General features: G+C 39.7%; 2 protein-coding genes across 2 annotated transcripts in view; one reads left to right on the top strand and one right to left on the bottom strand.

Moving 5' to 3' along the window:
• Positions 1-5255, top strand: part of plce1 (phospholipase C, epsilon 1) — a 276550-nt gene extending 271295 nt beyond the window's left edge. The window contains exon 32 of the mRNA XM_070876961.1: positions 4612-5255. Within this exon, the coding sequence (XP_070733062.1) occupies positions 4612-4772 (161 nt within the window). The 3' untranslated portion in view covers positions 4773-5255. The remainder of the gene's footprint in view (positions 1-4611) is intronic.
• Positions 5256-8872: 3617 nt separating this feature from the next.
• The window catches only part of noc3l (NOC3-like DNA replication regulator), a 57776-nt gene continuing 52666 nt past the window's right edge, over positions 8873-13982 (bottom strand). Inside the window, exons 18-21 of the mRNA XM_070876960.1 lie at positions 13255-13383; positions 10696-10793; positions 9794-9878; positions 8873-9358 (exon numbers count right to left, since the gene is read on the bottom strand). Coding sequence (XP_070733061.1) covers positions 9230-9358; positions 9794-9878; positions 10696-10793; positions 13255-13383 — 441 coding nt within the window. The 3' untranslated portion in view covers positions 8873-9229. The remainder of the gene's footprint in view (positions 9359-9793; positions 9879-10695; positions 10794-13254; positions 13384-13982) is intronic.

Raw genomic sequence — 13982 nt, 5'->3', positions numbered from 1 at the left:
CCATAGATTGGCAGTTAGCGTGGTTGTGACCTTGTACTTTATTTTACACTGCGACACTATTTTGTGAAGAGTAGATAGTGTGCAGGCTTCCTACATCAATTTAACAAAATGTAGTTTGGACAGTTCAGAAAGAGTAATATACACCCAGCAAAGCATGCATGCATTTTGGCTATTAACCCTTTTGATAGAAGTGATGTTGGAGTCACATGTAGATGGTGCTTCTGCTAGAAGCACAGAACATCTAATGAAAACAAGTACAATTTGTGTTTGTATCTGACTAACCTACACCAATCCAGAAATGTTATTAATAGTTCCATTTCAAACGGGGAACTACTCGATCGCAAATAAAAAATTCCTTACATTTAGAAATGTATATACCTGTAGCTTATCAAATGCAGTCACATGCAAATCCTTTCTTTTTACTTTTAACACAAAAAGTCAAGAAAGAGAATGTAAGAGAAGTAGCTGAACATTTGCTTTTATGTTGTGTAAAAACGGGAGGCATGGGAGCCACTTTCTTCTCAATGCATGGCTGTCTTGATTTCTGCTTGTTCTCAGTCTATCTGCACTGCATACTTTATTAACCCTGTTAATGCCAAATGCCACTTTATTTGTATTTAACCTGTCATACTAGTCATTAATTCATTAATCCTTTAGTATTAGGGCAGCATTTTTAATCTAAATCAAATCTGAGCAGTACTAGGTTGAGGTGATCTTGGGAGTATATTTCAAATATTTCTAATTGATTGTGGCATATTAAATGAAAAAATCCTTCCTTGTTTCCTTGGCTTTCCCTGAGCAAAGTCCTTTTTTTGTGATTTATGTAACACATTGGTTCCTTTAAAAAGCTGTAGACTCGGGGCTGAACAGATCAAGTCAGGTTAGTTAGAAACAAACTAACTAAGCACCTTATTTGCTCCAGCTGTCGCTGCATGGCATTGCTCGTGTACCTTTAAGGATGTATGCACTAGAAGCCTAAATCTCTCTTTACCTCCACTATCTTTAATGCCTTTTCCTAGAGGGTGTACGAATGTTGAGGATTTGTCCTGCCCACATGCATAACACTGAACTTATCTAAGTTATACATCATTTTCCAGTCAGTCATGAGACCAGTGTCCCAACACCAAGATCTGCCTGAATCAGACGAGCCTCTTCTACAGTTCGAGCACTTGCACAGATTTTGGTATCATTTCCAAATTTGCAAATTGTGCCCCCAACCCCAAAATCCAGATAATTAATAAAAAGTGAAAAGCAATGGACCCAACACTGATCCTGCAGGACACCACTGGTGACCGAGGTCTCCAAACAGATCCAAATCCATCTATAACTGCTCTTTACCTATATCCTGCCAGCCAGTTCTGTATCCAGCTCAATATGTTGTCACTAATATCTTATAGAGAAAGAAGCCCATTGTGTGCAGTACCTTGTCAAAAGGTTTTTGGAAATCTAAGTAGACAATGAGGATAAGAGGTAGGCCATTTAGGACAGAGATGAGGAAAAACTTCTTCACTCAGAGTTGTTAACCTGTGGAATTCTCTACCACAGAGAGTTGTTGATGCCAGTTCATTGGATATATTCAAGAGGGAGTTAGATATGGCCTTTACGGCTAAAGGGATCAAGGGGTATGGAGAGAAAGCAGGAAAGGGGTACTGAGGTGAATGATCAGCCATGATCTTATTGAATGGTGGTGCAGGCTCAAAGGGCCGAATGGCCTACTCCTGCACCTATTTTCTGTTTCTGTTTATTATACAATGGTAATAGAAAATGAGTAAACGTGACATTTTTTAATCAAAAAAATGTTTTGACAAACCATTTTGTTCATTTACAAACCTCTAACACACGAATGTGGCATAAATTGGCCAAAGATAATACACAGCTGCTCTGGCTCTGCTCCCTCCTCTGCCAGAGTTTGCCAAACCCCTTTTTAATGAAGATAGGCCCCCTTTAGTTTGCACTTAGCATCTTTGATAGGTGCCTGATTAATCTTGAAGATAATGGTGCCAGAAATGGGCCATTAACCCATATTTTTAACCTAGTGTCAGCAAGACATTCCAAGGTCAGTGTAGCCCCAGTTTGATGTATGGTGATTGTTTTGCCTTGTGTGACCAATATGTTTGAGGTTACAGGAACCTCTGCTGAATATTTTTAAAGCCCCAGTCAGAGCCCAGTGCATGGACTCAAATTGGATTAATTAGTTAAAACTCCTTTCACTTCAAGGTAGTTTCGGTGTCAAACCTTGCGAAGGCATGCTACAAAGTTCTTTTCTCTCTGCAGTCTTTGAACATTGTTGTCACCTTAGATGCATGCCCACCTTTCCTGCAACTCCGTTTGAATCGCTCCCAATTAGGTTTCCACTCCTCCCACAGCACAGAAAGATTCCTAATTGTCACAAATAACCTCTGTGACCATAATGTAGTATCCCCCCTCAACCTCACTGCAGCCTTCGTCATGGCCGATCACAGCATCCTCCTCCAATGCTTTTTCTCCATTTGGATGGGACTGACGTTTCTTGATCCTACTCTTAACGTATCCGATCACAGCCCGAACATCTCTTCTCCCCCTACTATCACCTCTGGAGTGCCACGAGAATGTATCCGGAGCCCCCGCTCTTCCTCATCTACACACTGCCCCTTGGCAACATCATCTGACATGTTGCCCAACTTTCACCCGTACGCTGATGGCACTCTCAGCTCTACCTCTCCCCCATTTCTCCCGACACCTCCACTACCTCTCTGCTGTCAGACTGTATAATCCGACATTCAGTCTTGGATGAGCTGTAGTTTCCCCAGCTAAACATCCTCAACCCCCATCACAAACTCCATAGCCTCCATACCAACTCTTAACCCCCTGCTTGGCCACTGTCTCGGACTGAACCAGACTGCCTGCAACCTTGCCCATCATACTCGGCCCCCTGAGCTGAGCTTCGGATCCCATATCCTCTCCATGATGTATTCAGCACGCCTGGGTCCCACTCTCCACACCTTTCTAGCTCTCTAATTCCCACTCCTTTAAGAGCCTTCCAAAAGCCCACCTTTTGGTCACCCCTCCTAATCTCTCCTTCTGTGACTTGATAACCATTTTTTTCTTATGCGTCTGAGGCAAATTGGGGCACATTTTTCAGTGTTTTTAATCACGAGATAAATGTATTGTCAGAGTGCAGGAAAAGTCCCGTCGTTGGCTCAACCTTGAAAGGTGCAGGCAAGGAATACATCCTGACCCACCTTCCCACTCTCCATCCAAAACTGGTGCAATTTGCACTTTAGTGAAGGCCTTATTCTTTTGAGTCAAAAGTTCATTACTTTTGCTTTGCAAATTGAAATTGTATAGCCTTCCAGCTATAAATAAAAGTACAGTGACTTGGCACTGAAATGCCATTCTGGGTACAGCTGGCATCAGTTATTTTCATTTCTTCTTGCAAGCACTGAAACCGTCTTTGTAAACGATGTTTGTGTGGTTGTTATCTTTCCAAAATGAACAAGTGGGGTAATTAATGGATGAGACCAAAGATATAATCTGTCAGGCATCCGCTCCTCAATTTAGCAAGAATGTATACAGAGCTTTTCCAGTTGACAGTGCTGATTGGAACATAATAGGAGCAGGAGTAGGCCACCTGGCCCCTCGAGCCTGCTCCGCCATTCAATAAGACCATGGCTGATCTGATCATGGACTCAGCTCCACTTCCCTGCCCGCTCCCCATATAACCCTTTACTCCCTTATCGCTCAAAAATCTATCTCCGCCTTAAATATATTCAATGACCCAGTCTCCACAGCTCTCTGGGGCAGAAAATTCCACAGATTTACAACCCTCTGAGAAGAAATTACTCATCTCAGTTTTAAATGGGTGGCCCCTTATTCTAAGACAATGTCCCCTAGTTTTAGTTTCCCCTATGAGTGGAAATATCCTCTCTACATCCACCTTCTCGAGCCCCCTGAAATACAACTTCAGTTGTACATCCAAATTGCTGATGTCCATTGCAGCCAAGTGAGGCTCTCCACTGGGAAAGCAAGCTCGGGAAATCAATTTTGACACGGGTTAAAATACTTTTCGTGTACTTGCTTATTTCTGATTGTCAAATGCTACAATCATTGCATTGCACATTCCTGGCGCATGAGGGAGTATTTTCAGTGTAATGTACTTCCCCCTGTCTGTATACCAAAAAATCTATATAAACCATTCATTCCTCCCCCGCCTCTGAGGCCGCCATTTTGTATCTTTTCTCACAGCAGCGAGTTGCGCCTATCATAATTTGATGAGGAACTCGCCCCCACATATAATGTGTTTTGAGACTTGAGCAAGAAAAGTCTGTACAGGCTGCGTGTATACCTTAGATGATTAGTACTGCACTTGCCCACCTCCGGATCAGTAACCAGGCCGTTCCTCCCATCCCGTCAACTATAAGGGATGTTGTAAATTAGGACTTTTAAGTGTGCTACTTCAAATGTGCTGTGTTTTTAAATTTCACAACTACATCAAACATATTAGGGATGAAAAAGAAAAGCGCATTATCGATTCGTTTCATTTCTTGTATTGACATTATAATTGTTATGGTTCTGACCCCCTTTTTCCAGGTAATATTTATATATTTTTTTAAATCCCTTTTCTCCTCACAGGCTGTTGTAAAATGGACCTCAATAATTCTTCAGTGCTGTGCCAAAATGAAGCACAGAAACTTGTAGCCAATGCTGGGGAAAATCAGAAGCAATGCAACATCAGCACTTCCTCTGTCTCCTGGTATTTTGCTCTTCTGAAAAACTGGAAATTGCACAAATAACTTAAAAAAAAACAAAATCCAGTCATTGGAATGAAACGCATCACTTGGTACAGGTGACACACACAGTGAGTCGGCAACAGGTTCCAAACAAGCGGGCTTGTTTCAATGTACTTTGCTTTAACAAGGAAGGCAGCTTGTGAGCAGAGCCACCACTGTTGGGCTTTTCAAACACGAGCAAGATGTTGACTTCATTTATACTGGCTCTGGAGACATGCAGGTGTACAACCCCGAGAACATTTCAATTTGTGAGTTGTAAAACATTGTGTACTTTCCCGACCACTTACTTCCTTTATCATTTGAAGGATTTGCAGGTTTTAAAGGTACCTATATTCTTTATGAACCGGGATCATGCTAGAAGGCAGCGTTATAGTAAAGTTAAGCTGAATTGTCCCACAAAGTTAGTTCATTTTAGTTGATGTTTACAAGATATTTAAATTTGAGATAAGGAATAATTTCTAGAATGTGTTAGATCCATGCATAAAATCTGATGAAAAGCAGTGTTCATATAGAAGCTGATGTAATTTTACTGCAGTAGAAAATCATGTAAATTTCTAGGTATACAAAACACTGCTGTTTGTATTAAAATAATTATTAGATTGAATTATTTATTTAAGCAGAGATTTAACACTGTTTGCGGTTAAATTTACTATATTCTCATGTTTCAGTTCCAAGTGGTAAGCTTATTTTGATACTGTAGAACACAACTTGTAATTATTTACAATTGCCCTACTTACTTCACGCACATATCTGATAATGTGTGTATATATATATATATATATTTTAAATTTTCTTTTGTGAAATATGAAATCAAACAGGAAAAGAAATCCCCATAGTATTTGTGAGTATTTTTCCTTCATTGTTAACTCTGTATTTTAATTTCTTTTCCATTATGTGCTGTTAGACAGGAAACAGCACTTTTTAAAGAAAACTTAACATTGAATGAGGTTTGTCAGCTTCTGTGTATCTAAGTTGCTGTAATGGGGTGGCTACGCAGCTGTAATGTTTGAACACTTCACTAAATGAGATTGTGACTTTGAAACACAAGACATTTAACAACTGCTGGCTGACAGCAGTGACTCACAGGACCCACGATGGTATATGTGTCAAACACCTAACCTACCCAAACAGTGGTAGTAGCAGCACATGCCGATGGAAAGCAGTTCCTTTCCTTAAAGGCTCCCAAAGCTGTCAGTGTCAGTGTTTACTGTTTCATATGCCTGACTGGGCAATAACTAATGATCAACCTTGCAGCTCCAACAACGAAAGGGGAACTCCAGAGTCATTGTTATGACGGTGACTTACTAATTTGGTAACAAATATTAAATGTTGTGCACTCAGTAAATTGTTTGAGATGCTCAAGAGTAAAATCTGGAAACAGCCATTAGTTATTACAAATTATTTAGTTAAAAGTTACCTCTTAAAGGGTTGTTACTTTTCCTACATTTTCATCCATGAATTATGTTCAGGCCTTTCTTGTAGGGAGAAAACGATGTAAAATACATCTTGTTTAAAAAGCAGCAAGAAAGCACAAGGAAAGAGCTGAAATTCCTGTTTAGCTAAATCTTAAAAATATTATTTCTCAAACGACTGGCAAACTCAAGTTAAATTTCTGTTTCTAAAAACTGACTGACTGGTTTATTCTAATCTACACAACGATTAATTAGACGAGTTTTTAATTGAAACCTTAAGTTGTTGTTGGCACATCAACATAGTGGGCAGATGATGTCATATTGCTAGCCACCTCGATGATGCAGCTCTTTGTACCATTTTAGTAGCAGAGATAGAGCAGCAAGTGCTTTCGATGCCACTTACCCATCCACTTTCCTCTCTTAACCGTTACCAGGCAGAAAAACCTGTTCCTCGGAGAGTGATGTACTTTTTAAAATGTTTTGGAAAGTGAAGTTCATTTGACACACAATAGCACCATTTGCCAGTGAAAATATATGGCCCAAGGTCAAAGCATTTGACTCAGCTCGTTCACAATTGGTCTGATTTCACCGAGGCTCACCAATTGTGGCAGTTATTTCTTTACTTCCCGTTGAATTTCTTTACTTTGAAAACTGAGTTGAAATCAGTGATATTAGTAACAATGATCACAATCATATATAATTCCTGTTATTGTAATAGGTTTACTCTTTTTTGTTAAATAGTGGACAGCGGAATTAAATGAATGTTCCGTACTGATGTTGAACAGTGAAATTTCACTGTGTTTTATTTGACCAACATATGTTCCCTGTCTATGGGACTCTTTACTGAAGATTTTTTTCTTAACTGATCATTGCTCCTCTGCATATTGGATTAAATAGTTTTTGCCACGTATTCATTATGTATTTTTACACAAGTTCTGTTTTTCATTGGTTTTAACTTTTTTTTTTCTCAACAGTCTGTGGTTTTCAATATACCTTTTCAGAAGGTAAAATAATTAAAAGAAGTTTAAATGGTGCACACTAGCTACTTGTTACCTATGCATATACCACAAATATTTGTGCCATGAATTGATTTCAGACCTGTTCCAGGTGATGTCAGTACAGTCACTGGACATTTGTAAATACTACAGTTGAACTGTACAATGCATTTTTCCTTGCAGTTGGATGTTTTATTTATCAGATTGAACTGTTCGGAAAATACTAAAGTAAATTACTATCGTGAGCAATTATGTGTGAAATCCACAACTCACCTATTAACTTAACTGTATTTAGTTCTATCGATATGCAAAGGACATGTAATTACTGAAGGTGTTGGTATTTTGAGAATTTTAAACAGTGCAATGTTATCTTTTTAAGGATTGAAACATTGTGCCAAAAGAAATGTCAATTTTTTTTATACAAATCATTTGTGTATTCAGATTGTATATGAATTCTGTTGTGAATTAATGTTTGATGTATTTATATCTATAATTGACTTTGAAAATTAGTGTATTAATGTTGAGTTGATCAGAATAAATATCATTGTTTCATGTTGAAGAAAAAGTCTGAAGAATTAGCGAACTTGATCAATACAGAGATCAGACTGAAGTGTTTCGGCACCAAGTCACAGTATAGGTTTCACAAACAGATCCAAAACTGGTTGCTTGTTTCCTTTTTCTATCTACCTTTCCTCATCAAATTGCCTGATAATATTGCCATCAGCATTTCAACCAATTTAATCTGAAAACTGAGCTGCTAACACAATGTTGGTTCCTGACTGATGTCTGTGCCGACAGGGCAGATAATGAGCACAGGTCCGATCTGTACCATGCACTGCTCACATGTACCATCTAGTGTCTGGCTAAATAGCAACATTGGCATAGATGACTGGGAGTTAATTAACATTGTAGGTATAGTCCTTACAATTGAGGAATGGTGCATAATGTGTGTACACCAGGAGGAGGAGATAGGATTAGTACAATTTCTGCTGGTCGAACACAAATCAGTCTATATGGTGCACAGCACCACCAACTGGATAAACTACATACCGTCATCTCTTCAAATATTTGTGGTTAGTAAACTGTATATAACACACACTATGTCTTTAATTTGTTATATGTAGCAAAACAAAATTTAGGTCGGAATGTTCCACCCATTATAACACTTTACAAAACAGTAATTTCAAGTGATATTTTCAGATTATAAAATTGTCTAAATGTTTAAGCCTTTGTAACATAAGAATAGCTGGGTATTCCCCCCAATTTTATGATTTAATCAACACTATTAGAATGGAAACTTTATAAACCATGTGCTTATTACAAACGTGCAATAGTGACTTTCATCCCATCTTCCTGATTCATTAGATATGAAAGGCTCAGATATGGGGGATTTTTCATAATTGTAGAAAGGCAATCAAATTATTTTTTTCTCCGATAGATGAAAGCAAGCACAATCATGCCTAAATTTATGTAATGGTACCAAGGCACATTATTCAGGACCTTTAGTCTATGTAATGTGAATAGAATTGAGTATTCTATGAAGAATGTGATATAACTGTTAGGTAGGTATAAAAGACAGACCTAATTCATATCCCAAGAATAGCATTGAACACTCCTAAGTGCAACTGTTAAAGAATGAGCTTGTACCTTTCATGGCCTCAGGTTGTCAAAGTGTTTCACAGCCAACAAACATTAATAAAGTTTAGTAAAATATTTTTATTATTCAAAAGTAATAAACCAGTATTTTGAAGTATTAAAGTTTACAGGCTAGAAAGTTTTCTCCCTGCTGTATATTTTCAGGGCTTTAAGTGGGCAGAATGGTGCTGTAACCTCTAAAAACCAACATTACAGCCTGTTATTCTTGCCATTTCCTCTAATAGGAGATTCACTAGTGTTTACATGGTATCCATGGTGAATGTATATATGAGTAACCAAGAACTGTAAAGTAAACCACTAAAAGTAATGAATACAGGTAATCCAATCTTCAGTTGCTCTGTTTCAAGAACTCCCATTGTGTGTCAGTGCACAATGAACACCCAACAACATCCTTCAATCATGTGTGTGATCCTGCTTGGAAAGCTTCAGCAAATTTGAGATCTGTGATGATGGAGGGATTCTCAAGGAGCTGGTTTATCTGGTTTTGTAGATCTGAATCAAGGAATGCACTCTGCATTGCAGACTTCTGAAATTACAGCAGCAATCACAAGCTTACTTACTCATTAAACACCAATACAATAAGCACTTTGTCCATCAGTGGCATAGAACTAAGTAAATATAAAGTGCCAACACGAAAAGATGTTTCATAAATTTAAACAGCAGTTGGAAGCACAGACAAATTGGACAGCACGTTTACCAAAGCCTAATACATGGCTAGAAACCACATCTACCAGCAGTAGCTGATCCTGAATTTACAATTCTACAGGTAAAGAACAAGAGGTCCACAGGCAGGAGAAGCAGTGTGCAAAAAATCTTTCACTCCAATGCAAAATGTCTCATCACTTTAATATTTGTTCATGTGTGCTTAGCCTAGCTAAATATTACTGTTATATCAGCCAGTACAAACATACAGCTACAAACTGGATAAAGTAGAATAAATGACATTTATAGTTTCTTTTACCTTTTTGTTTGATGCAGAAGATGTGATTGGAGGATTGAAGGTCATCTCTTTCATGCTGAACTCCTCAAAAAGCTCTGTTGCGTGCCTGGATCAAGCAAACAAATGCATTCAGTCTCTACTCTGCTATTGTAAATCTTTAATGAATGTTAACAATTGAGCAAAGAACAAATAAACATGCAAATTATATATAGCACCTATCATGCCTCCGGGACAACTCTTAGTGCTTTACAGCCAATTTGTAAACCGCAAATGAACGAATGGATAATCGTTGGTTGGGGAATGATGACGACCCGGACACCAGGCAAATTTTCTGCTCTTTGGACATGAAAGACCCCACAGCTCTATTCAGACGAGGCACCTGTTTAATGTCTCAACCAACGCCAATACCGTACTAAATTGCAGCGAGAGTGTTTTGTGCACTGATGTCATTGAGTAGATACAGTTTTAGGAGTTGCCCTTTGGGGGCTGTGCCTTCAGCTACCTAAGCTCTGACATTCCCTCCCTAAAGCTGTCAGCCTCTCCACTTCTTCCTCCTTTAAGACGCTCCTTAAAGTCTAACTTTTCGACCAAGCTTTTGGTCATCTGTCCTAACATCATTATATGGCTCATAGAAATTTACAGCACAGAATGAGGCCCATCGTGTCTGCGCCAGCTCAGTGTGAATTTTTCTTGTTGTTGTAACACCCCTGAGAAGCGCCTTGGAATGTTTTATTAAGTTAAAGGCGCTATATAAATATAAGTTGTTGCTGCTGCATCACAAATTATTACACCGTCTTTCCACCTTCAAGGATTCGTGAAGTAGTAAAAAATGCAAAACACACTTTTCAAAGCTGGAGCTGCGTCGACCAGAATTTGCAACAATGACATTACATTTGTCAATGTAAAACATTAAGATTTCTTACTTTCTGCTTAGCTCTGCTCTCAGAGCTCCAGAGCCCTCTGATGGAGCTCCGACACTAAGATGCGCTGCAAACCTTCGAACCACTGGATGAAAATGTCTCTGCAATTTAAAAAAGTGGAGGTCAGTGAAAATCTTGTGGTGAGTCTGGATTACATCGAACCCAAAACAGATCTGGCAATGACATGCTTAAATCAACAATGTTATCGATAACATATTGTCATGTAAACTTACAAAAAAATTTAATTGTAGTGGGATTAACCACCATGAATAGTAAAAATGTCATGAGATGAATGATTTATATAGAAAATACTCCTTTTTAAACTAAGAAGGAAAGACTGTAAGAGAAGGGATAACCATCCGTGGCTAACTAAGGAAATAAGGGAGGATATCAAATTGAAAACAAAGGTATACAAAGTGGCCAAGACTAGTGGGAGGCCAGAGGATTGGGAAACTTTTAAAAGCCAGCACAGAACAACTAAAAAAATGATCGAGAGGGAAGATGGGTTATGAAAGTAAACGAGCACGAAATATAAAAACAGATAGCGTTTCTGCAGGTACATAAAAGGAAAAGAGTGGCTAAAGTAAATGTTGGTCCCCTGAAGGATGAGACTGGGGAATTAATAATGGGGAACAGGGAAATTGAACAAAGACAGAGACGTGAACAAATATTTTATATCGGTCTTCACGACAGAAGACACTGAAAACATCCCAATAGTGGATAATCAAGGGGCTATAGGGAGGGAGAAACTTAATACAATCACTATCACTAATGAAGTAGTACTTGGTAAAATAATGGGACGATAGGTGGACCAGATGCCTTACATTCTATGGTTTTAAGAGAAGTGGCTGCAGAGATAGTGGATGCATTGGTTGTAATCTACCAAAACCATGATGTTATTGAATGGTGGTGCAGGCTCGAAGGGCCGAATGGCCCCTACTCCTGCACCTATTTTCTATGTAAAATTCTCTGGATTCAGGGGTGGTCCTAGCAGATTGGAAAATCGCAAATGTAACGCCCTTATTTAAAAAAGGAGGCAGACAAAAAGCAGGAAACTATAGACCAATTAGCCTAACATCTGTCGTTGGGAAAATGCTGGAGTCTATTATTAAGGAAGCAGTAGCGGGACATTTGGAAAAACATAATTGAATCAAGCAAAGTCAGCATGGTTTTATGAAAAGGGAAATCATGTTTGACAAATTTGCTGGAGTTCTTTGAGGATGTAACGAGTGGGGTGGATAAGGGAGAACCAGTGGATGTGGTGTATTTGAATTTCCGGAAGGCATTCGAGAAGATGCCACATAAGAGGTTACTGCACAAGATAAAAGCTCACGGGGTTAGGGGTAATATAATAGCATGGATAGAGGATTGGCTAACTAACAGAAAACAGAGTCGGGATAAATGGGCCATTTTTCGGTTGGCAAACAGTGACTAGTGGGGTGCCGCAGGGATCAGTGCTGGGTCCTCAACTATTTACAATCTATATTAATGACTTGGATGAAGGGACCGAGTGTAATGTAGACAAGTTTGCTGATGATACAAAGATGGGTGGGAAAGCAAATTGTGAGGATACAAAAAATCTGCAAAGGGATATAGACAGATTAAGTGAGTGGGCAAAAAAATGGCAGGTGGAGTATAATGTGGGAAAGTGTGAAGTTATCCACTTTGGCAGAAATAATAGAAAAGCAAATTATAATTTAAATGGAGAAAAATTGCAAAGTGCTGCAGTACAGTGGGACCTGGGGGTCCTTGTGCATGAAACACAAAAAGCAAGTAATCAGAAAGGCAAATGGAATGTTGGCCTTTATTGCAAGGGGGATAGAGTATAAAAGCAGAGAAGTCCTGCTACAACTGTACAGGGTATTGGTGAGGCCACACCTGGAGTACTGCGTACAGTTTTGGTCTCCGTATTTAAGGAAGGATATACTTGCATTGGAGACTGTTCAACTAAGGTTCACTAGGTTGATTCTGGAGATGAGGACGTTAACTTATGAGGAAAAGTTGAGTAGGTTGGGTCTGTACACAGAAGAATGAGAGGTGATCTTATTGAAACTTATAAGATCATGAGGGGGCTCGACAAGGTGGATGCAGAGAGGATATTTCCACTCATAGGGGAAACTAAAACTAGGGGATATAGTCTCAGAATAAGGGGCTGCCTGTTTAAAACTGAGATGAGGAGAAATTTCTTCTCTGAGGGTTGTAAATCTGTGGAATTCTCTGCCCCAGAGAGCTGTGGAGGTTGGGTCACTGAATATATTTAAGGCGGAGATAGACAGATGTTTGAGCGGTAAGGAAGTAAAGGGTTATGGGGAGCGGGCAGGGAAGTGGAGCTGAGTCCATGATCAGATCAGCCATGATCTTATTGAAATGGCCTACTCCTGCTCCTATTTCTTGCGTTCTTAAATGTAATTTAAAAGCAGCTTCTATCTAATTCATCCATATGACTCATGTAGATTTCTTTATATTTAGCTTCATATTTCATAATGTTTCCAAATTACTGTGTACTTGTGCAGTACCAACAGGGCTGAATGTCTGCTAAGAGGCAATACAAAATGAGCTTACCTGGAGGTAATGTAACTCCCACAATGCAGTGTTCTGTGCATTACAGTATTCAGGTTCATCAAACTCTGGCAGATACAGTCCACTACCCTGGGATTCATTGTCGAGCAAAATATCTGTCTTAGGAAACGACTGGAGGAAATAAAATGCTTTTTTAAAAAATTAAATTTTGCACATTGTATATGGCTTAATTCAACTTTAATCCTCCCGTAAGAAAGCAGTTTCTCAGGCCATAAACATTTATGCAACTGTAACCATTCAGTACAATCTAATAGTAACCATTAATGTGTAATTTGATCACTTGTTTTCACTTTCACAATGTGATTCCTTTAATTCCTACCGTGCTTCTGTTTTGAGAATACCACAAATTGCAATAGTGTGATGTCCAAAATCCGGAAATCTCGGGACCAAGGCAGTTCCGGATATTTCCGGATTTTGGAATGTCTAAAGGGACGAGGTCAAGCTGCCGAGACGAGGTTGGACCGGGGCGAGGTTGGGTCGGCGAGGTCAGGGCCGGCGAGGTCGGGGCTGGCGAGGTCAGGGTCGGCGAGGTCAGGGGGCGGCGAGGTCGGGGCCGGCGAGGTCAGGGGGCGAGGTCGGGGCCGGCGAGGTCAGGGGGTGAGGTCAGGGCCGGCGAGGTCGGGGCCGGCGAGGTCGGGGCCGGCGAGGTCAGGGGGCGAGGTCGGGGCCGGCGAGGTCGGGGCCGGCGAGGTAAGGGGGTGAGGTCAGGG

Source organism: Pristiophorus japonicus, chromosome 3 (genome assembly GCF_044704955.1).
Source record: "Pristiophorus japonicus isolate sPriJap1 chromosome 3, sPriJap1.hap1, whole genome shotgun sequence".
NCBI lineage: Eukaryota > Metazoa > Chordata > Chondrichthyes > Pristiophoridae > Pristiophorus > Pristiophorus japonicus.
Note: the sequence above shows the minus strand (reverse complement) of the source record. Positions and strands in the feature narration are given on the sequence as shown.